Genomic DNA, 23,613 nt, shown 5'->3' on the forward strand with positions numbered 1-23,613 from the left:
GACATGTAGGGTTTCCAACAGCTTCTCTCACTCCCGTCTCTAAAGAAGAGTCAAGTAACTAGAAAACTTGGTAATGACATTAAGGCATAAGGGCATGGATGTAAAAAGTTAAGAAGTTAAGGCTAGTCAATTTTTTTTTTCCCTTAACTAAGCCAAAGGAACTGCCGAAGGGATTTCTGATTCTTGGTCCCCAGTCTGTTTACTAAACAAAGGTTAGGAAACAAAGTGGTTTGCTAAATGAGGAACAACATTTCTGTTATCCTCAAGCAGATGAGTCAACAAATGTACAATGAAGAGGAAAAGTGTGCTGCTTCCCAAAGGCTGAACCCTGGGGACCCCAAGACACCTCTAAGAAGCTTCCCTCATGCCCGCATCCGCACCCTCCGCAGCCCCCGTCCACAGGCTGTTTGGAAAAAAGCCGCTGAGACGCAAGCCTCAGCTTCTGGGCTCCGGCTGCGAGGTGGGAAGGGCGTTTGTCGGGTACTCAGAAGCCGCCTATTTTCACAAGTAGACTAGGAAAGGCCATTCGTGGGTCACTGCCCAGACACAAATCTAGAATATTCAACAGTACCTGATTCTGCTTGATCGTAGCCAAAAAAACTCAGCAGCTTGAGGAGCAGTTTCTCTTCAATTTGCACCGTGAATCTCTGAGCCGTGATCATCAGATGCTAGAGACGGAGAGATTCAGATTAACAGTGTAAACACCAGAAGGAACTTCCATCTGGGCCATGAAGAGGGCCCCCAAATGACGTGGCACAGTTCCTTTACTCATGTGATTTTGTAACCGCACTGCCAAATGATTTCTGGCTCATCTCTCTCTACGTTGTTACAATTAGCCAAGAATTCCAGAAGAGGTTTAATATACAATTCACCGCCCTCTTGTTTGGTTTCCGGGGCATCTGTGTCTCCTTAGTCAGGATCCCGCTTGCAGATGTGCTCCGGGGGACAGCATTCTGGTGCTGAGCTCACGTGGACAGCAGCTCGTTGAAGGAGCGGCAGGACTGGAGGGCTGCACGCAGGCCCACTGATAATGGTGACGAAGGGCAGAAATAGGGGAAGCAACCTCTTAGCTCCCACTTTTCCAGAGTTTGCTGCTGTATCAGCCCACTTATAGGTGGAAACTTCTCCAGGGAAGAAAGCTCATCACTGTCGAACGATGTGCTTTTAGTAGTCAGTGTAAGTCAGCTTACACAAGAGGACGTCTGTCCCAAGGTCAGACCCCTCCTACCACTAATTATTCTAATAACACATCTGGGTCACACCTGGTCCTGATCAACCTGGAAGATGCTATGTTTTCCCACAGAGACTCGACTCTGATGAATACAGACTCTGGGCCCTGGGGATTCCACGTTATCATGTGCAAAGCCACAGTCGAGAACGCTGGGTGCTACGAGGAGTTGCTGTGAGCCCCCTACCCCATGGAGTAAGTCAGACTGCCTTACTGTGAAGGATGACTTCTGGCCACACCCCGCACTCGGAGACTCGGCCTCAAGAGAACAGATCAGCTCCTGCCACCGCACCAAGCCCAGCAGCCTCCCCCAGCGGCCTACCTTGTAGATGTTGGTCAGCGCGCTCTTACTGGGGAACTTCACCGCGTTCACCTGCACGGCCGGGCCGGTCTCGATGACCTCATTCTCATTGCTCAGGGGAGTCACGTAGAGCATGAAGGGCTGAGTGGTACCAATGAGCTGATTGTCCACCTGGCCCAGGAAAAAGACAAAACAAGAAGGGACAACGGCTCAGCTCTCAGCTCTCTGTTCTCGTTGAATGGAGTCCCCTCCTTGGTAGGACACTCAGAAAGGACCCCTGCCATTTTCCTCTGTTTCAGCAGCAGCTGGAAGAATGTATCCTCACTGCAGACCAGCAACAACTGTAGTCGGAATGACAACAGAAGCTCTCCTGTGCTGTGGTGAGTGCCACGTGCCAGGCACCAAGCTAGTCCCCTCACGTGCATGATCTGAATCACGGGATACCTGTGAGGTCAGAGGCACTCGAGTCAGGGCTCCGCTACAGTCCCTACCACAACCTCCTGAGGATGATCCCTGTCCTCATGGCACAGATAAAGAAGCTGAGGGGAGAGGCCCTTGCTCAAGGTTGCACAGCGGGCTCTTCACAGAACTAGAACTTGACTCCAGGTCTGTCTGACGTCAAGCCCAGCACTCCTAAAGGCTATCAGCGAGGTGGACGGACCCTAGAGCGTGAAAACGAGGGAACTGGCGGCTCGGCTGCTACCAAATGGAAACAGTGGCCTTTACCAAAGTCAAGTCCGTGCTAGGAATGGAACGATGATGTCAGTGGCGTTAGGGACTGCTCTATTCGCCCACGCCAATCAGCACCAGATCGGAGCACACTGTCTACACCCCACTGTGTTTAGGGGGTGTCAGGAGGCTCAGTGCAGGAAGTGGGCACCTCCACTTTGTTTTCCAACAAAGCTCCATATCAGGACAAGGAAAGAGAACGTTCGTGTACGTACTCCCTACACGTCACCAAACATATCCCCTACTGCGGCCCTAAAGTCTAAAGTCTTCCTCCCCATTTTACAAAAGACTAAACAGAAGCTTAGAGAAGTTAGACCACTTGCCCACACTCACACAGCTAGTGAGACGGAAGAGTCAGGATTCAAATGCAGGCACTTCTGGCACCAAATCCTGTGACCCTTCCAGTGTATCACACGGACGGCCACACAGCCATTTGGATAACCTGTTGGCTCTCAAGTTGCAGAGATAAGGGCGAGAGACCGTGAGCATGAGCACTTTTTCCTACTTCCATCCTCGCCCCTACCGCGTACTCCCTGCACAGCAGCCGAGGTGAGCCTATGTCCCTCATTCCTTTACACCTGACAGAGGCTTCCCTTTCTCTTGGGATGAAACCAAACTTCTCGCCACGGCTTCCATGATGTAGCCACTGCCCGCAGCCCCGCCTTCAGCACAGAGCAATCCCCTCGAGGTTCGCTCCAACCTCCCCCTACCCAAGCCTTCGGGTTATTTCTCAAAAGGGGGCAGCTCTCCTCTCTTCAGAGTCTCTGGATTCTGAGGGAATACGTTTTACCCTAATAGCCTTCTCCAGCGCTCGCTCACTCCCTTCCTCCAAGGTTAGCTCTTACTGTCTTGGGAAGATCTTCCCAGGCCACTTAATCTCAAAAGCATTCCGTATTCTTTTGAGCAGTTCCCACAGGTGGCCGTCATGTTCCTCACTTGCTCGCTCCCCCTGTTGGCTGACCTCTTCCCTGGCCTGCTAGCCCAAAGGGAGCAGAACTCATCTCCTGAGTCATGGCTGTTCTCCCCAGAGCCTAGTGCCATGCCCGGCACACCGCTGATGCCCTAGGAATTTACCGAGTGAATGAATCACCCGTCACATCCAATAGAGAAGACACCTTACTCTGACCTCTCCGTTATTCTTGATAATGGAGGCAAACACACTTGATACAAGATATGGAAGAGGTACAAATTCTAGTGTTATTCTCCCAATTAGATTAGATGCTTCCTAAGGATGGGGACCATAGTTTCTATTTTTAAACATTCTTTCTCCCAGTGCTATAATCATGGTCAACTCTCAAACCTGTTTATTTTCCATGATTTATGGCACACATTAAGTCAAGAGGTATTATAGTACAAACATTCTTGACTAAATGGTTAATGAAATTCATGAAGCACAAATAGCTCCTTGGAGCGTCTCTGTAAGGTGAAGAAAAAAAGACAAGAAATAGAAGGACAAAATAGTAACTTTTTATCTGTCCTCAAACAAACGAGATGTGATTAGCCTGAACCGTTTTCTCTCTGTGATGTATGATAAAAACTTTTTTCTGAAAGGGGGTTTCGGGTGGATGGAAGTGTAGAGCGGGAGCAGAAGGACACCTGGTCAGGGGCACGCAATGCACAGCCTCCGGAGGAATGCAGGCTCCCCACTCAGGGAAAGAATCAAGGTCTAGGTCTTTGGATCCTTCTGGAAATGTTTACCAGGAACTGGTTTCCTGGACACGGTAATCCTGGTGGAGGCTGGAGGGAAGGGCTGCAAACACGAGGCTACAAAGACAAGAGGTGTCTTGATAGCAGAACCACAAAATTCATTGGCAGAAACTGTCAAAGTCAACCTTTTCAGAGCTTCAACAGTTAACCAAGGGCTTGCTGCAGTCCAGGGGTCACTAATCAGAGAAAGTTAGCGGAAACTCAGCAAGAACACCCAGCTCTGTGGCTTTCCCACACCACCTGCCCTCCCCAGGTTCACGGTGGCCTCAAACACCAACAGCCCTATCCCCGGGCAGCCAGTGGGGGGCTGGGATGAGCTTACAGCTCCCCATAGAACTGTCAAGTTACGGGCCTCTCTGGCATCTTCCCCTTTCTTGGCATCAGTAATTTGTGTCTTCTCTCTTTCCCCTCCTGATCAAACTCATTAGAAGTTTGTTAGTTTTACTGATTTTCTCAAAGAAACAGCTTTTGACTTCCTTCTTTCCTTCCTCCTTTCCTTCCTTTCACTGTGGTTGCTGGTTTCTACCACAGTGATTTCCACTGGGATTCTCACTTCCTTTCTTCTGCTGATTTTAGGCTTAATTTGTTGTTGTTGTTTAGCTTCTTAAGATGACACCTGAGTTCACAGTTTCCAGACCTTTATCCTCCTCTAATAGTGCTAGAAATCTCCCTTCAGTAGAGCTGCAGTGGTGTTCCACCAACTTTGACATGCTGGGTTTTCATCTTCGTTTAGTTCAAAATATTTTCTGATTTCTATTTTGATTTCTCCTCTGATCTCTGGGTTGTTCAGAAATATGCTCTTTTGGGGCGCCTGGGTGGCTCGGTGGGTTAAAGCTTCTGCCTTCAGCTCAGGTCATGATCCCAGGGTCCTGGGATCGAGCCCCGCGTCAGGCTCTCTGCTCCACGGGGAGCCTGCTTCCTCCCCTCTCTCTCTGCCTGCCTCTCTGCCTGCTTGTGATTTCTCTATCTCTGTAAAAAAAATAAATAAATAAAATAATCTTTAAAAAAAAAAAAAGAAATATGCTCTTTTTAGTTTCCAATCATTTGGGGGGATTTTCCCAACGATCCTTCTGTTATTTCCACTTCAATTCCATTATGATGAGAGAACAGACTGTGTGACTTGAATCCTTTTGCACTTGGGAATTGTTTTATGGTCCAGAATGTGGTCTCTCTAGGAAATGTTTCCTGTGCACTTGAGAAGAACGTGTTTTCTGCTGTTGCTAGGTGGGGTGCCGGATAAATGTCAATTAGGCTACTTGGTTGGTAGTGCTATTCAAGTCTAGTATGCCTTTGATGAATTGCTGCTTATTTGATAATTCTAACAATTATTCAGAGAGGGTAATGAAATTTTCTTTTCTTTTTTTTTATTATTATGTTATGTTAGTCACCATATAGTATGCCATTCGTTTTTGATGTAGTGTTCCAAGATTCACTGTTTACAGATAACACCCAGTGCTCCATGTAGTACGTACCCTCCTTAATACCCACCACTGGCCTCACCCATCTCCCACACTCCTCCCCTCTAAAACCCTCAGTTTGTTTCTCAGAGTCCACAGTCTCTCATGGTTCATCTTCCCCTCCGATATCCCCCGTCTTCATTTTTCCCTTCCTTCTCCTAATGTCCTCCATGCTACTCTTTATGTTCCACAAGTAAGTGAAACCACATAATTGACTTTCTCTGCCTCAGCATAATCTCCTCCAGTCCCATCCATGATGTTGCAAAAGTTGGGTAAAAGCCATCCTTTCTGATGGCTGAGGAATATCCCATTGCATATATGGACCATATCTTTATCCATTTGTCTGTTGAAGGGCATCTCTGCTCTTTCCACAGTTTGGCTATTGTGGCCATTGCTGCTATGAACATTGGGGTGCATATGGCCCTTCTTTTCACTACATCTGTATCTTTGGGGTAAATACCCAGTAGTGCAATTGCCAGGTCATAGGGTAGCTTTAATTTTAATTTTTTGAGGAACCTCCAAAGTAGCTGCACCAACTTGCATTCCCACCAACAGTATAAGAGGGTTCCTCTCTCTCCACATCCTCTCCAACATTTGTTTATTGCCTTGTTAATTTTTGTCATTCTAACTGGTGTAAGTGGTATCTCAGTGTGGTTGATTTGAATTTCCCTGATGCCTAATGATGATGAACATTTTTTCATGTGTCTGTTAGCCATTTGTAGGTCTTCATTGGAAAAGTGTCTGTTCATGTCTTCTGCCCATTTTGACTTGATTATTTGTTTTTTGAGTGTTGAGTTTGAGAAGTTCTTTACAGATCTTGGATATCAGCCCTTTAATCTGTAGTGTCATTTGCAAATATCTTCTTCCATTCTGTGGGCTGCCTCTTTGTTTCGTTGACTGTTTCCTTTGCTGTGCAGAAGCTTTTTATTTTGATGAAGTCCCAAAAGTTCATTTTCACTTTTGTTTCCTTTGCCTTTGGAGACCTGTCTTGAAAGAAGTTGCTGTGGCTGATGTCGAAGAGGTTACTGTCTACGTTCTCCTCTAGGTTTTTGATGGATTCCTGTTTCACATTGTGGTCTTTCATCCATTTTGAGTTTATCTTTGTGTATGGCGCAAGAGAATGGTCGAGTTTTATTCTTCTGTATGTTTTCCAATTTTCCCAGCACCATTTATTGAAGAGAGTGTCTTTTTTCCATTGGATATTTTTTCTGGCTTTATTGAAGATTATTTGACCATAGAGTTGAGGATCCATATCCAGGCTCTCTACTCTGTTCCATTGGTCTATGTGTCTGTTTTTGTGCCAGTACCATGCTGTCTTGGTGACCACAGCTTTGTAGTAAAGCTTGAAATCAGGCAACATGATGCCCCCACTTTGTTTTTCCTTTTCAACATTTCCTTGGCGATTTGGGGTCTTTTCTGGTTCCATATAGATTTTAGGATTGTTCATTCCAGCACTTTGAAAATGCTGATGCTATTTTGATGGGGATGGCGTTGAAAGTATAGCAATCTGTACTATGCTCTGGGCAGCACAGACACTTTAACCATGTTTGTTCTTCTGATCCATGAGCGTGGGATATCTTTCCATCTTTTTGTGTCTTCAGTTTCTTTCATGAGTGTTCTGTAGTTCCCTGAGTATAGATCCTTTACCTCTTTGGTTAGGTTCCAAGGTATCTTATGGTTTTTGGTGCTATTGTAAATGGAATCGATTCTCTAATTTCTCTTTCCACAGTTTCATTGTTAGTGGATAAGAAAGTAACTGATTTCTGTGCATTGATTTTGTATCCTGCCACATTACTGAATTGCTGTATGGATTCTAGTAGTTTGGGAGTGGGGTTTTTAGGGTTTTCCACATAAAGTATCATGTCATCTGCACAGAGAGAGAGTTTGACTTCTTCTTTGCCAATTTGAATACTTTTCATTTCTTTTTGTTGCCTGATTGCTGTTGCTGGGACTTATAGTACTAAGTTGAACAACAGTGGCAAGAGTGGACATCCTTGTCACGCTCCTGATTTTAAGGGAAAGGCTCTCAGCTTTTCCCCATTGAGAATATTTGCTCTGGGTTTTTCATAGATGGATTTTATGAAATTGAGGAATGTTCTCTCTACCCCTATACTCTGAAGAGTTTTAATCAGGAAAGGATGCTGGATTTTGTCAAATGCTTTTTTGGCATCGGTTGAGAGGACCATGTGGTTCTTCTCTCTTCTCTTAGTAATTTGTTCTCTATCACACTGATTTGCAAATGTTGGACCACCCTTGCATCCCAGGGATAAATCCCACCTGGTCATGGTGGATAATCTTTTTAATGTGCTGTTGGGTCCTATTAGCTAGGATCTTGTTGAGAATCTGGGCATCCATATTCAAGGTAATGCTGGCTTCATAGATAGTCTGGAAGTTTTCCTTCTGTTTCCATTCTTTTAAACTGCTTTAGTCTCCTATTATTTCTTCTTTGAATGTTTGGTAGAATTCCCAAGAGAATCCATCAGGTCCTTGACTCTTGTTTTTTGATCATGGCTTCAATCTTGTTACTAGTTATTGGTCTATTCAGGTCGTCAATTTCTTCCTGTTTCGGTCTTTGAAGTTTATAGGTTTCCAGGAATGCATCCATTTCTTCTAGGTTGCTTAATTATTGGCATATAGCTGTTGATAATAATTTCTGATGACTGTTTCTATTTCCTTGGTGTTAGTCGTGATCTTCCCCCCCTTTCATTCATAATTTTATTAATTTGGGTCCTTTCTCTTTTCTTTTGGATTAGTCTGGCCAGTGGTTTATCGATCTTATCAATTCTTTCAAAAAAGCCACTTCTAGTTTCATGGATGTGTTCTACCATATCTCTGGTTTCTAATTCATTGGTCTCTGCTCTAATCTTAATTGTTTCCCTTCTCATGCATGGGATAGGCTTAATTTGTTGTTGATTCCCCAGTTCTTTAAGGTGTAGAGAGAGTTTGCGTATTCAGGATTTTTCCGGTTTTTTGAATGAGGCTTTGCTTGGCTATGTATTTCCCCCTTAGAACCTCCTTTGTCGTATCTGATATGTTTTGGACTGATGTGTTTTCATTTTCATTGGTTTCCATGAATTGTTTAAGTTAAGTACCTGTTTGTTTCCTGGTTGACCCACACATTCTTGAGCAGGATGGTCTTTAGCTTCCAAGTGTTTGAATTTCTTCCAAACTTTTTCTTGTGATTGAGTTCCAGTTTCAAAGCATTATGGTCTGAGACTATGCAAGGAATAATCTCAATCTTTTGGTATCAGCTGAGATCTGATTCATGACCCATATGTGGTCTATTCTGGAAAAAGTTCCACATGTGCTCAAGAAGAATGAATATTCTCTTGGTTTAGGGTGGAATGTTCTGTATATATCTATGAGGTCCATCTGGTCCAATGTGTCATTCAAAGTTTTTATTTCTTTGTTCATTTTCTGCTTAGGTGATCTGTCTATGGCTGAGAGTAGAGTGCTAAGATCCCCTACAATTAATGTATTATTATCCATATGTTTCTTTATTTTGATTAACAGTTGGCTTATGTAGTTGACTGTTTCCATGTTGGGGGCATAGATATTTACAATTGTTAGATTTTCTTGTTGGATAGACCCTTTAAGAATGATACCGTGTCCTTCTGTATCTCTTATACGGTCTTTAGCTTAAAATCTAATTTGTCGGATATGAGGATTGCCACCCTACCTTTCTTTTGCAGTCCGTTGGCATGAGAGATGAGTCTCCATCTCTTCACTTTCAGTCTAGATGTATCTTTAAGTTCAAAATGAGTCTCTCGTAGACAGCATATGGATGGGTCCATATGCCTTTTTATCCAATCTGCAACCCTATGCCGTTTCATGGGAGCATTTAGGCTGTTCGTGTTGGGAGTGATTATTGAAAGGTGTGTTTTTATTGTCATCATGTTGCCTGTGAAGTCCTTCTTTCTATAGATTGTCTCTGTAAATTTCTGCTCTATATCACTCTTGGGGTCTTTCTTCTTTTATAGAACCCCCCTTCGTACTTCTTGCAGGGCCAGCTTAGCGGTCACATATTCTTTCAGTTTTTGCCAGTCTTGGGAGCTCTTTATCTCTCCATCCATTCTAAATGACAGCCTTGCCAGATAAAGTATTCTCGGCTGCATGTCCTTCTCATTTAGTACCCTGAATATATCTTGCCAGACCTTTTTGGCTTGTCAGGTTTCTGTGGACAGGTCTGACGTTATTCTGATGTTCCTCCCTTTGTATGAAGGAATCTCTTCCCCCTAGCAGCCTGTAAGATGTCTTCTCTGGTTTTAAGATTCACGAATTTCAGTACCACATGCCTCGGGGTCGGTCTGCCCTCTTTAATCTTGGAGGGGGGACTTCTATTTCTAGGACATGACGCTTATTTCATTCTCCAGATTAGGGAAAATCTCAGCTAGGATTTGCTCAGCTATATCTTCTAGTCCTTTCTCTCTCTCCACCCCCTTAGGGATCCCAATAATTCTGACGTTGGATCATTTCATGGCATCATTTATTTCTCTAATTCTGTTTTCATGGATTCTAAGCTGTTTGCTCCAGGCCTCCTCCTCACCCTCCTTTTCTATCAGTTTGTCTTCTAGATTACTAATTCATTCTTCTGCCTCGTTTACCCTAGCTGTTAGAGTATCTAGATTAGATTGGATCTCATCGATAGCATTTTTAAGTTCTGCCAGATCAGCTCTCACTTCTGCCCTTAGAGAATCTGTGTTGCCATTAATGTTCTTCTCCAACCTAGCTATTATCTGCATAACTGTTACCCTGAAGTCTAATTCCAGCATTTTGCTTATAACCATATCCATTAGTTCAGTGGCAAAGGTCACAATCTCTGAATTTTTCCTATGTTGCGGGTTCCTCCTCCTAGTCATTCTGGTGAGAGGTGGTTGAGGGAATGTACAGAGTCCAAACTCTGTTGAACACAACCCAAGCAAGATGCACCCATTTATAAGGCCCTTAGGGTTGTCGGCCTCTTGTTCTTCCAGCCTGTCTTCTGGGGGAGGGGCCTGCTGTGCTGTTACTCAAGCAACCCTGTTGGGGCAGAACTGCCCCGCCCCCTGTTGGGGGGAAGGGCTCAGTGAAAACTGGTTTTGGGGGCTTTTGTTCTCTGGCAGCTTTCCGTGTCTCTTCTGAGAGTCAGAGCAGAAGTGACTGTGCCCAGTCCTCTGTCTCAGCACAGAGCAAGTACAGTCTGTTCTCCAGAAAGCCCTCCAGGCCACACTGACTCTGTTTTCGTCTGTGCTGCTAAACACCCCAGCGTCCTGGGTTGTGTGCCCCACAGCAGCACTCCCAGCCCTTGCCCTCGCCCTTTGTGCTTCTAAAACCGCCAGCCGCCCCCAGTTCACATGTGCACCCCTGCAGCTCCAGGTTTCAGTCCAATGGGCGACCCTAAAGCCCTTTCCCTGCAGCTACCGGTCTGGTCTGCAAGTCTGTGCCCAGGCCCCAGTGCGGGAGGCTTGTGCGCTCCTGTGTTATTTCCCCGCAGCTCCCCGCTTCCTACCTCAAATCCAGCCGCCAGATATATTCTGTTGGTATAGACCCTGAGGTATCTTCCTACATCTCAGGCTGATTTCCTGGGTGGTCAGAGTGGTCTGGTAGATATCCAGCTCAATTCAGGAGACCATCTGAAATAGGGTCCCCTACTCTTCTGCCATCTTGGCCCCTCCGTGAAATATTCTACTATAATTGTGTACTTGTCCATTTCTTCTTTCAGTGCTATCAGTTTTTGCTTCCTACACTTCAAAGCCCTGAGATCAGGTACATAAATAGCTGCGATCATTATGTGGTCCTCATACACTGTCTCTCTTAGCATTAGGACATTACCTTCCTTATTCCCGGTAATAACTCTTTGCTCTGTAATCGATTCTGACAGGAATCTAGCCATTTCCACTTTCTTATGACTAGTTCTAGCTCGGTATGTCTTTTTCCATTCTTCTCTTTTAACTTACCGTGTCTTTATATTCAATGTATTCCTCGGAGGCAGCATATAATTGGATCTCGCTGTATACTCCAGTCTGATCACCTGTGCCTTTCCACTGGAGGTCCTTATAGCATTCACATTTATTTAATTGATACAGTTCGGTTTGAATGACTCTACCATCTTGCTATTTGTTTTCGATCTGTCTCATCTGTTCTTTCTGTTCTTTCCCCATGTTTTCCCACTTTCTCTGCCTTCTCTTGGGTTATCCTTCTTCTCCTTCTGTTGGACTATTAGTTGTAGCTCTTTGTTGCTTTAGGATTTATAGTATTCATCTTTAACTTACTAGTTTATGTTCAAATGACAGCATACTACCGTGCATGTAGTTGTCATTCACTTTACTCTAATATCTTATAGGCCCTAAAATACAGTGCTATTAGTTTTGTCTAAGCAGTTATTCTCTCTTAAAGAAATCTAAATAATTAGAAAATAATTTCATTCACCTGTGTATTTATCATTGCAGGTGCTCCTCATTCCTTTGTGGAGAGCCAGGTTTCCACCTGCTACCATTTCCTTCTGCCTGAATGATGTTATTTAACATTTTTTTTTTTTAGCATGAATCTGCTGGAAATGAGTTCTTTTAGCTTTTGTATGTCTAAAAACATTTTTATTTCATTTTTTATTAGCTTTTGAAGCTTTAATGTAGAGACAATTTCTGATAAGGCTTTTACGCATACTGAAAGTAGCATCCAGGCCCCCTTCCTTTAAAGATCTTCAGAGACTCACAAGAACTACAGATTTGAGGTTTGCAGTTACCATCCAAGGAGGACGAAAATTCAGTGACTTCCCCAAAATAATTAACATGAAATTACAAGTCCTGATTATTCTTATTTTCTTTTTCACAAGACACCCTATCAAGTTTTAAAAAGACATAAAAAAGCACTTTTTAAAAATTTAAGATAAGCCTTTTAAAATATAAAGTAAGACCACAAAGCAGTGTGACAGGTTTTCTTCTGTCACTTGTAAACTCTAGAGAAGACAGTCCTCAGAACCCTAGAAGTCTATGGAAATCTCTTCATTTACAAAATCAGGATAAACGGCATCCAGCCAGGAGTCCAGGGATCTGGGTTTCGGCTGTCATCCTGCACAGCCTCTCAACTTCTGGAGAGCGGAAGCCCCGTCACAGGATGAAAGGGGCTGACTGAGGTCATCCCAAAGAACTCTTCCAGCTCTGTTATTTTGTAATGCGAGCACGTTCCAAGCTACTTGGGGTCAGGGATGTTAGAATCTATTTTGAACGTACAGTACTTTTAAAATTCCTACTTCGTTTTGAGTCCTGTTCTTAAATTTATTTTTTTTCAAGTTCTTCCATACACGGAAATACATTCCTATTTAACAGCCTCTTCATTAATAGCAGCTAAAAGTCTTCTCGGGGTGCCTGGGTGGCTGAGTTGTTAAGCACCCACATTTGGCTCAGGTCATGATCCTGGAGTTCTGGGATCGAGCCCCGCATTGGGCTCCCTGCTCAGTGGGAAGCCTGCTTCTCCCTCTCCCTGCTTGTGTTCCCTCTCTCACTATGTCTCTCTCTCTGTCAATTAAATAAATAAGTAAAATCTTTAAAAACAAATAGAAATAAAATGCTTCCCAAGGATGTATTTCTCATAACTTGCTTGTATTTATTTATTTATGGGGGGGGTTTGCTGCTTTAATTTCTCCAAGATCTCTTTTGCAGTTGTGGGGGCCACCAGTTTTCCATGAGATTGACCACCCTTATCTAAAACCACGTCACTCTCCCTGAGCTCCAGGACGCTCAAAGGTACCAACAGAGCTGGGCATTAGCCTCTCCTTCTGACAGGGCTGGGGGGAGGGGGCAGAGATGGCCACACTCACAGCTTCCGCCATCACGTCTGTTAGAGCATTTTGTTTGGATCCAGGTTTGGTATGGGTGGCTACGACAACACAACATGTAGGATCAACCACCACAGGACCTAAGGGAGGAAGTGGTCTCCCTGGCTCCTTGCTCTGATTCTTACCCTTGTTGATCACACCAGTTTTCTTAGGCATCTCAGCACCTAATGGGAGCTAGGCGGAAGCTCCGGTCCTGTGTCCCAACACAAGCCACCTCAGCCCTCTGCCTAGCCACAGCATCCCTGCCGGGGAGCCGGGCAGAGGTGATTCACCCTTGCTTTTGAAAGATATATTTGCTGGGCATAGAATTCTAGGTTGATGGTTATTCTTCCTTCCAGTACTTTAAAGACATTACTGTCTTCTCTTCTCACTCGCATCATTCCCAATGAGAAGTCAGCTCTCATTCTCACTTTTTCTCCTGGCATATGACAAGTCTTGCTTAACCTGGATGACTCATCATTGCTTTTGAGTAATTTTAATGATGATGTACCTTGGTGTAGTTTCCTTCACGTGTGTGCATGCATGTGTTTCTGTTCATGCTCGAGCTTCTATCTGTGAGTTTAGTTTTCATTAAACTTGGAAAATTTATGGCCAAGATTTCTTCAAATATTTTTTATATGCCCTCCTCTCACTCTTGGCCTTCAGGGATTCCAATTATCCACATGTTAGGTTGCTTGAGGGTGTCCCATAGGTCACTGATGCTGTTTTCTTTTTATGGATTATTTTCCCCTGGGCATTTCAATTTGGACAGTTTTCATTGCTATGTCTTCAAGTTCACTAATCTTTTTTTTCTGTACTGTGTCATCTGCTATTCATTGAAAGCAGTGTGTTTTTCATTTCATTTTAATCTCTAGAAGTTTGAGTTTCTCATATCTTCTATGTATCTACTTAACTTTTTGAACATGTACAATGCAGTTATAGTAACAGTTTTAATGTCCTTCTCTGAAAATTCTAACATCTGTGTTAGCTCTGGGTCCATTCAACTGATTATTCTCATTATATATTGTGTTTTCCTGCCCCTTTGCACACCTGGTAATTTTTGACAGGATGCCAGATATTGTGAATTTTACTTTGTTGGGTGCTGGGTATTTTTGCATTCCATTAAATCTTGAGCTTTGTTCAGGGATACAGTTAAATTACTTGGAAACAGATTGATCCTTTCAGACTTTCCTTTTATGATTTGTTAGGTGGGTCTGGAACAATGTTCAGCCAAGGGCTAATTATAGTTAACTATGAAGGCAAGATTTTTTGGAAGACTCTTCCCAATGTCACATATGTTATTAGTGTTTCTAGTCTGGTTGGGGGAACAAAGCCCATACCCAGCCCTGGGTGAGCAGCAGATGCTGTCCCTGTGAGATCCTCGTGGATGGTTCAGATGGTAGTTTCCTTACATGCAGCACCGATCTGTCCTCTGCTGAATGCTCACAGAACCCCTCGGGAGATCTCCTGAGTCTGCTTTCTGTGCAGCATGCTCCTCCCAGGTACGCCGCCCCTTGAAACTCTAGATGCCTCGGTCTCCAGACTCTCTGCCTGGCCTGTTCAACTCATTCACTCTACTGGGCTCTGTCTTCGCCTCCCCTCCCAGTGCCATGGCCTGGAAACTTTCTCAAAGCAGTCAGCTGAGGTGAATGCAGGGCTCAGCTTTTTTGTTTCCCACCTCTCAAGGGTCACTGTCTTTCAGTGCCTGATTTACAGGGCCTTGAACCTATTGTTTCCTTATTTTATCTGGACTTAGGGGCTGCTTCAGGTAGGACAGTAAACCTGGTTCCCTATTAGTACGCTTTAGCCAGAAGCACAAGTCCAGTTCTCTTATTTTTTCTCCCTGCAATGAACTTCAATTTCTCTACTGATGGTTCCGTGATTTCCTGTTACTTTTTCCTATTGGCGAATGGGGAACCATGGGCCACTTTCTTCCATGCCACTTTGACTAAATCGTCTAAGTCACTGGCTACTATACAGAAACACTGGTGAGACAAACATAGACGGTAACAATTATTTTCATAGAATAATTTTTTGAAGGCCATAATAAGATATCTCTGCCAGAGCACTAGTGTTTTTAGGACACCAAACACTGGATCTGGCCGGGTGCTCAGCAAGAACACAAGGAGGTTTAACGAGTTCTGAACTGCCCCCATTACCTGCACATCCTGTATGCTGAGCTCAAGCATATGACTTGTTGCCATCTGCGTGTAATGCACATTGATTCCTGTAAGACTTGCAAAGACCAGTTCTTCTGGGACTTTATTAATTAAGGACAACCCAATTCCACCTTCTAACTTCACAAGCACCTGAAAGAAAACCAAAATACAACCCAGTTTAAACAGAGGGCAAGGTAGGTAGGAGACTGCAGGGAAACACATGGCTTTAAATCCCTCTGCTTCACCCCTGAGCAGGTGCAAACCTCTTATCCAACTCTAGTCTCTCATTAGGCGCCGTTATCTCTAGGCTCAGTGCCCACCCCGTCCAGAACTCCAAAGTGATATGATATAATATCTCTCTCGGAGCACTGAGCACATTCTGCATTTCATTATAGGAAAAGACCTGTTTGAGAATCTTTCTCCCTGTTTGGGACGCAAGCTTTTAGTATGCTATTCACTGGACTTCCATAATATCCGACACAGAGCTTTACATGCAGGTCCTTATTTTTTTTTAAGTTACTAAATAAATACCCAATAAGTATATGTCTTTTTTTTTTTTTTAAGATTTTATTAATTTGACAGAGAGAGAGAGAGAGCACAAGCAAGGGGAGCAGCAAAGGGAGAGAGAGAAGCAGGCTCTCCGCTGAGCAGAGAGCCCGATGCGGGCCTCGATCCCAGAACCCTGGGATCATGACCTGAGCCGAAGACAGATGCTTAACCCACTGAGCCACCCAGGCGCCCTAGTATACGTTTTCATGTTCACCTCATGTTCCTTTTCAAACTCCACTTTCTTTTTTTTTTTTTTTAAGATTTTATTTATTTATTTGACAGACAGAGATCACAAGTAGGCAGAGAGGCAGGCAGAGAGAAAGGAGGAAGCAGGCTCCCTGCTGAGCAGAGAGCCCAATGCGGGGCTCGATCCCAAGACCCTGGGATCATGACCTGAGCCGAAGGCAGAGGCTTTAACCCACTGAGCCACCCAGGCGCCCCCAAACTCCACTTTCTAACACCCAAACAAGGGAGAGAGGAAGAAAGTCGACAAGAGAAAACTGGGGGCCCTCAAAAAACCTAGTTTGCTTATTCCTTACCTTGTATAAATTTCAAAGTTTCATTTTCCTTCTTGTCATCTTACTTTCGTACACTATCACATTCTGATTCAATTTTAGCTGTGATTTAATTAACAAATTCACACATTCATGTTGTGATGACATAAACACCATAAGGCAACAGCTGTATTTAGAATTCACAGAGGGCAGAGAGAAAAGAGGTCTAAAACTGAGAAAAACATAGAGCAAAGTTCTAAAAAACTAATGATAAAGAAATGAATTTACAATACTTAAAACTTACTTCCAGTTCCTGCTCTGTGTCTGGATTCTTTAATTTCTGTACCTCTTGCTCGGTAACGGGAAGTTCATCCATTTCATATGATGAACGGTCACTTTTCCGTTGGGAGAAATCTGTTATCTGAAGTCAAATACAACACTGTTGTAAGAGGGCTCATACTTCCACAATGAAACCCATTCCATACCAACTGTGTCAAAAGTCACTATGTGCTCAATAATCCTATGGAAGTTAATGGTTTCAGAAGCGCTGCCAACTAAGACTTGGGTAATAATGAAGTAAACTTGGTTGTAAGTCTACAGGGCAAAAGTCAAGTTACAGACCTCGAGAGCATCATATGGGGCACTAGGCATCTACAGGTGATCTAGAATTATTGGTCAAGTCCAAAAGGATCACTTAAGATCACTACATTCGAAGTTTGTCTGAAAAGAAGGGTGCTTTTACAAGAGGGATTGTGGATAATGACACACTGCCCCGGAGAGGTCACTGTCACACACCACCTGCATCTCTCCTTTCCCTCAGCCCTCTAATTACACCAGGCCCTGACAAACCTATATCTCCAGCACAGATCTCTCCCCTGAGCACCGGACCCACATTTACAGACTTCTAGACATTTTCACGTAGACAGCATATACTAACAATTCCCAAACTCGTCATTCCTTGACCCCTCATTGCCACAGAAAAACCACAAAATTTGCAGTATGTGTCAGACTTTTAATAATCTGACCTCTGCTTCTGTCTCCAGTATTATCTCCGAGCCCGCTCTCTGTGCCCGTTGGGCCACTCCCTTTCGACTCCAGGCCTTCAACTTATCAACTTCCCAAATCCTACATCATTTCTTTATTACGTTTTTTGCTTACTATTTGTTTACCCCTCCAAAATGGGAGTTCCCAGACCACAGGGGGTTTTGTATGTTTGTTCAGTAGTCTGTGCTCAGTACCAAGAACCACGCTTGGCTCTAGTAAGTGCTCAGTAAAAAACTGCTGAACGAACACTCTTCTCATTAGCGCGCAGCCCCTCCACCTTCCCTGGTGATCTGGCTAACTCCTCTCAGTCAACCTTTAGATCTCAGCTTAAATATTACTCTTCTTAGGAAGCCTCCAAGTCTGGGAATACGAATCCTTCCTGTATATTCTGCAGAACACCCTCCACTCCCGCTTTCACTACACAGTACTGTCATGGTCTGACCCAGGACTTCATGCATCTTGTTGTTAATATATCAATTAAAGATTTAAGTAATATATAATGACTGATCATAATAATATGTACCATTCTTGGCACTGCCTTCTTTAACTCTCATACCTTTTTCTAATATCATCTTATTATTTTTTATACTTCAATTCTTATCACAACTTTGTGAAGTAGGTCTTGCCCCTATTTTATAAACGTGGACATCCTATTCTCATAGCCAGCATAAATGTCTCAATAAATATCTGTAGAATGACTAACCAATGTGTGGAGGGAAAGCACAGTGAGATTCACATCAGTTCTTATGATAAATCATCACCTGGAGTGCTCTGGTTGGCCCATCTGGGATGACTCGGATGGATAACATTCCAGAACCAGGCCTCATTTTTTGGTTGATAAACTGTTGTTCAGGAGGAACTGGCCCCAGAAGCTCCATGGAAGTGTCAGGACCAAGAACAACTTCAGCTCCATCAAATAAACCGGAAAGTCCTCCTTTGGCCTAAAAGGATAAAGACGTGAAAGCAAAGAGAAAGGAACTGACTTTGACAATGTAACATGTCATCTGAAGCAAGTTATCAAATTTAAATTCTCTTTTGAAGGGTCATGATCAATTTTTAACAAAGCATTTACTGTCTCTTCAGCTTTACTGAAGATGAAAGCCAGGAGGATTACCTGGGCAAGACAGAAAGTTATGCTACAGGAATTTAGGGAATTCTGAGTAAGAATAGAGTATATTGGTTTACGAATAACTTCCAGTCATTAAAATAAGCTTTAAAAAAAGTACCAAAGCCCCGTTTCTCTGAGTATTCTCATGCAGGTTTGGTTAAAAAACTAAAACATCAGCCTTCCAATAAGGAGCAAATTCTAGAGTTGAAAATCTCGGTAAATAGGCCGACAGTTGGACAGTGAGCTCAAATATTCAAACAATGGTGCCTCTTCTAAAATGAAACAGAGCAGCAAATACCATCTGAAAACCAGCTACTCAGACCTTTGGAGGAAAGTATCTTCTTGCTATCTGCCCAAAACAAAACGGAAGTCTACGGGACCATGCCTATGGGACAGCAGATACAGGGCTAGAGAAGATAATGGCTAGTGTGTCTTGATCCCCTTTGTTAATTTTTAAATACTGAGTAATGAAAAGGAAACTCTGAGCTGGGATTACAAAACAGATTGCAACACGGAGAAAGCTTTCTACGACTGTTGTAAATTCGGAAAGAAAGTGCATACACAACCTTCTCAGGGCAGTGCTGTCAGATGGTTAATGCCTTCGGTTACTTTATTTAGAATAATAAGAGCAAAACAAGCTTATTTCCCTAACCAAAGCACACCCTGCTCAGCTGAATACTGTTATTATAGCGTCACTCACAACCACAGAAATGATGAACTGGATTCAAGAAACAAAAAACACCAGCAAAGGACGGGGGCGGGGGTCTGCTCTACAAGAATCCGAATTCCATGGGCTTTAGGAACAAACCGGAAGCGAAGTCCGCGGAAGTCCAGGTCAGACCTGGGGCCCAACAATTACAACGTGCCCTCTCTTGCCTCCAGAAGCCCGAACTGTATTGTTAATTGAAAATCACAAATCCATACCAGATGTGTGCTTCATAGAAGTAAGCGGCTTGGCTTTGTCAGAAAAAGCTCAGGGCAAGGGAGATAAAAGAAAATAAATCTCACCAAACAGCAGGCAGAGGTTCCTTCCAATTTTGCTCATTGCCCTGGAGAACAACCTCCCGCTATGGAGGGCCAGTCTGGTGTCCACCAGGGACAAACACGCTAAGGGTCCTCTAAGCTGGGCCCTGATGCCATCGTGTTTACCTTTTGGGTAGAGCCCTGGGCTGAAGCAGAAACTGCACCATGTCACACATGTCGTTCAGCGATATGCCCAAACCTCGGTGACAACTTCCCACCCACTCACTCCAGATCCAGGGTCTTATTTCTGGCCTAAAGCCAGAAGAAGGGCAGAAAATCCAAACTCCTGGTCATTTTCTAAACATGTAAACATTGCTTATGAGGTCCCTGGTGATTTATCATAAGATAGACTGGCGGAGGGCAGAGGAAACTGACCAGCAATCTTCATTCTGACATTTGCTAGAATAATTAAACGCTTATTTGGGCACCACTAAGAATGCAGAAATAAAACGAATCTAGAAAATGCAGCTAGAACACTTCACGGAAGACTGTTGTAGATACTGGATTAATTCTACAGGCCTAAAGCTAATCCACATAACTTAGCATTGGGCTTTTAGCTGGCATTTTTCTTTCTTTCTTTTGAAAATTACATAGGTAATTTTTTTAAAGCTTTTATTTATTTATTTGAGAGAGAGAGCGAGCGAGTGAGCACGAGTGGGGAGGGACAGAGGGAGAGGGAGAAGCAGACTCCCCGCAGAGCAGGGAGCCCACTGTGGGGCTCCATCCCAGGACTCTGGGGTCACGACCCGAGCCGAAGGCAGATGCTTATCTGACCAAGCCACCCAGGCGCCCCATACAGGTAACTTAGATCACCAAAGAAAAATAATCCAAGTAAGCCAAAAAAAAAGGTCCCATTACTTACAGGCAACAATTCCCAACGCATTTCTCATACACCAACTTTAAGAATATTCTCCCTGTAAAAGGGGAACCCTCCTACACTGTTGGTGGGAATGCAAGCTGGTGCAACCACTCTGGAAAACAGCATGGAGGTTCCTCAAAATGTTGAAAATAGAACCACCCTATGATCCAGCAATTGCACTGCTGGGTATTTACCCTAAAGATACAAACGTAGTGATCCGAAGGGGCATGTGCACCCGAATGTTTATAGCAGCAATGTCTACAATAGCCAAACTATGGAAAGAACCTAGATGTCCATCAACAGACGAATGCATAAAGAAGATGTAGTATATATACACAATGGAATACTATGCAGCCATCAAAAGAAATGAAATCTTGCCATTTGCGACGACGTGGATGGAACTAGAGGATATCATGCTTAGCGAAATAAGTCAATCGGAGAAAGACAACTATCATATGATCTCCCTGATATGAGGGAGAGGAGATGCAACATGGGGGGTTAAGGGGGTAGAAGAGTAAATGAAACAAGATGGGATTGGGAGGGAGACAAACCATAAGTGACTCTCAATCTCACAAAACAAACTGAGGGTTGATGGGGGGAGGGGGGTTGGGGGGTGGAGTTATGGACATTGGGGAGGGTATGTGCTATGGTGAGTGCTGTGAAGTGTGTAAACCTGGCGATTCACAGACCTGTACCCCTGGGGATAAAAATATATTATATGTATATAAAAAATAAAAAAATTAAAAAAAAAAAAAGAATATTCTCCCTGTAAACGCACGCAGATGCACAATGGAAGTTCCTTGACCTTCCGGACTATAATGACACAATGCATATTCGCTCTGTAATGATTTCCCCCTTCCAGTGTATTTATCTTAATTGAGACTTGGCTTCAAAGAAGGTTCAAGCACTCCTTGCTGCAGCTGAGGGCGTCAAGCACTACTGACCTGAACAACCAACCCGTGCAGCCCACAGGTCAGTTTTCCTTCCCGGAAACTCCACGTCTGAGTCGTGCTTCGCCTGCGATCCGGCTTGCGTAGCATCAGTGGCTCGTACCTGCAACACAGGGAAATGCAGTGAGTCTTCGAGTCGAGTATGTGAGGCCTAAACAGAGTACCGGGGTCGGTTTTGCTCTTCTTTCTTCCAACATCCTCCCTCCTTAAAACCCAATGGGCAGGCGGCCCGAATCCCACAGCAGCGAGGTGTCTCTTCATGAGCAAAGAGGAATAAGGCAAAATGGGAAGCATCGAACAGGGGGACACAAAGGAGTATCAGTACTTTTAAGGATTCACAATAGCTGGAGTAATCTGGTCCCTGCATTCCCACAGTGAGCAGCTGTCACGCAGTTTGAGAAGAGCTGTCCACTAAATAGATCAGAAAATATTTTCAAGAGGGTTTTTTTTCTATTTAATTCCCAATTACCTTTATTTTATGTCGGGTTTTCACTTGTAAGTCATGTAAAGTCCTTTTGTAAGTGAGTAAGGTATCAACTGGGAAAAAATACACTGACTGCATAAAGAAACTAAGTCACAGGCAAGTCAAGTAACTTATTTGTCCCAGGTAACTCATTCAAACCCAAGAAGTTGGTCATAAAAACACATTTGATTATTCTCTCAATAGTTTATTTCTGCTTTTGAAATATTTAACAAGAATTCTTAAAAAGAGGGGCACCTGGGTGGCTCAGTGGGTTAAAGCCTCTGCCTTCGGCTCAGGTCATGATCTCAGAGTCCTGGGATCGAGCCCCGCGTTGGGCTCTCCGCTCAGCAGGGAGCCTGCCTCCCCCTTCTCTCTCTGCCTGCCTCTCTGCCTACTTGTGATCTCTCTCTCTGTCAAATAAATTAATAAAATCTTTAAAAAAAATACAAAATTCTTACTTCATTTACAGGCTTACTTTTTGGTATGTATCTCCACCGAAACGGAGTTTGGAAGCAATGGGCTGGCATCAAAAGTTGCCTAGAAAAGTACCTGTTGTCAGTTACTGCCGCGAGACCAGCGATATCCAAGATGGCAGAGCCCTCTGGGGAGCGGGCTGCGGAGGGCTTATTGGGGTTGTGAGGCACTGAAGATCCCTCGTGGGCCAGCATGCCCGTGCCAGTCATCCTCCACAGTTGGGAGCGCTTCCCGGGCTCCTGGGGGCAGAGAGACACAGGGACACAGAAAGCCGTCACAGGCAGAGCCAAGCTTCAGGTAAGGATGTCAAGAGCCTCACACGAGGGCTACATTCTCGAGCAGAAACTACAGTCAGACATTTTCCATATTATACACAAGCTTAATTCTAACTTCCACTGTTGTCAATCCCAAGCTGCACTTAGGATGAAACACGCTGAACTCTTGAACCAAACATTACAAGTAAAATATATATATATATATTTTTTCAAATAATATATATTTTAAGGATTTTTTTTTATATACTTAGTATTTTCTGAGCAAACTAGTGAGTTGAGGTTCAGTCCAAACTCCATTAGCTGCACTGCCAGGATAACTGCTGTCCCAGATTGTGACCCTCGGGTGCCCTTACCTTCGAGAGGGATCCAATTATATAAAGTATATATGATAGTCTTTATATTTGATCACTGGTAATCCTCATAACTGGCAGACAACCAGAATTTACCAGATGTCTTCTCCCTTTCCGTGTTTATCATGGAAGTACAACTATATTGATGGTTTCTAATTCATAAACTGATTCTATTCAAATATAAAGTTGACTGAATTCAAAGGTTATATTAAGTTGACTGCTGTTAATTCTAAATATAGTTTCTCCTTTGGAATGTTTTATAAACAGCTCTTGGACTTCCAGGTCAATCCATGGAAGTTTATAAAATCCATTATATTCAAGAAGTAATAAGAATAATAATACTTATTGAGAATTTACCATGTACCAGTCACTGATCCATGGGATTTACATGTAGTAACTCACTTAATCCTTAAAACAATCCAATGACGTATATCCCATTATTATCTTTACTCACAGGTGAGAAAGTTACAGCTCAGTGAGATGAAGAAACTTCGGTGTGGTCACATAACCATCAGGTGGAGGGGTGAGGATTTTATTTCCACAACCTAATTTCAAAGCCAACAGCCTTAACTACTTCGCTCACAGGGCCTAATGCAACCCAGATATTGTTGGGCAGTAGCCCCTCGCCTCTAGAAGGCACTCCAGCTAGCC

At 43.6% G+C, this 23,613-nt stretch overlaps 1 protein-coding gene across 1 annotated transcript in view; it reads right to left on the reverse strand.

Annotated features, from left to right (window-relative positions):
• Positions 1 to 23,613, reverse strand: part of LOC111154928 (vacuolar protein sorting 13 homolog D) — a 255,254-nt gene that overhangs the window by 97,240 nt on the left and 134,401 nt on the right. Inside the window, exons 56-62 of the mRNA XM_022514884.1 lie at positions 22,413 to 22,576; positions 21,395 to 21,503; positions 18,222 to 18,401; positions 16,721 to 16,837; positions 15,374 to 15,523; positions 1,551 to 1,700; positions 572 to 668 (exon numbers count right to left, since the gene is read on the reverse strand). Coding sequence (XP_022370592.1) covers positions 572 to 668; positions 1,551 to 1,700; positions 15,374 to 15,523; positions 16,721 to 16,837; positions 18,222 to 18,401; positions 21,395 to 21,503; positions 22,413 to 22,576 — 967 coding nt within the window. The remainder of the gene's footprint in view (positions 1 to 571; positions 669 to 1,550; positions 1,701 to 15,373; positions 15,524 to 16,720; positions 16,838 to 18,221; positions 18,402 to 21,394; positions 21,504 to 22,412; positions 22,577 to 23,613) is intronic.

Source organism: Enhydra lutris, unplaced genomic scaffold (genome assembly GCF_002288905.1).
Source record: "Enhydra lutris kenyoni isolate GAN:26980312 unplaced genomic scaffold, ASM228890v2 scaffoldscaffold38, whole genome shotgun sequence".
NCBI classification, from domain to species: domain Eukaryota; kingdom Metazoa; phylum Chordata; class Mammalia; order Carnivora; family Mustelidae; genus Enhydra; species Enhydra lutris.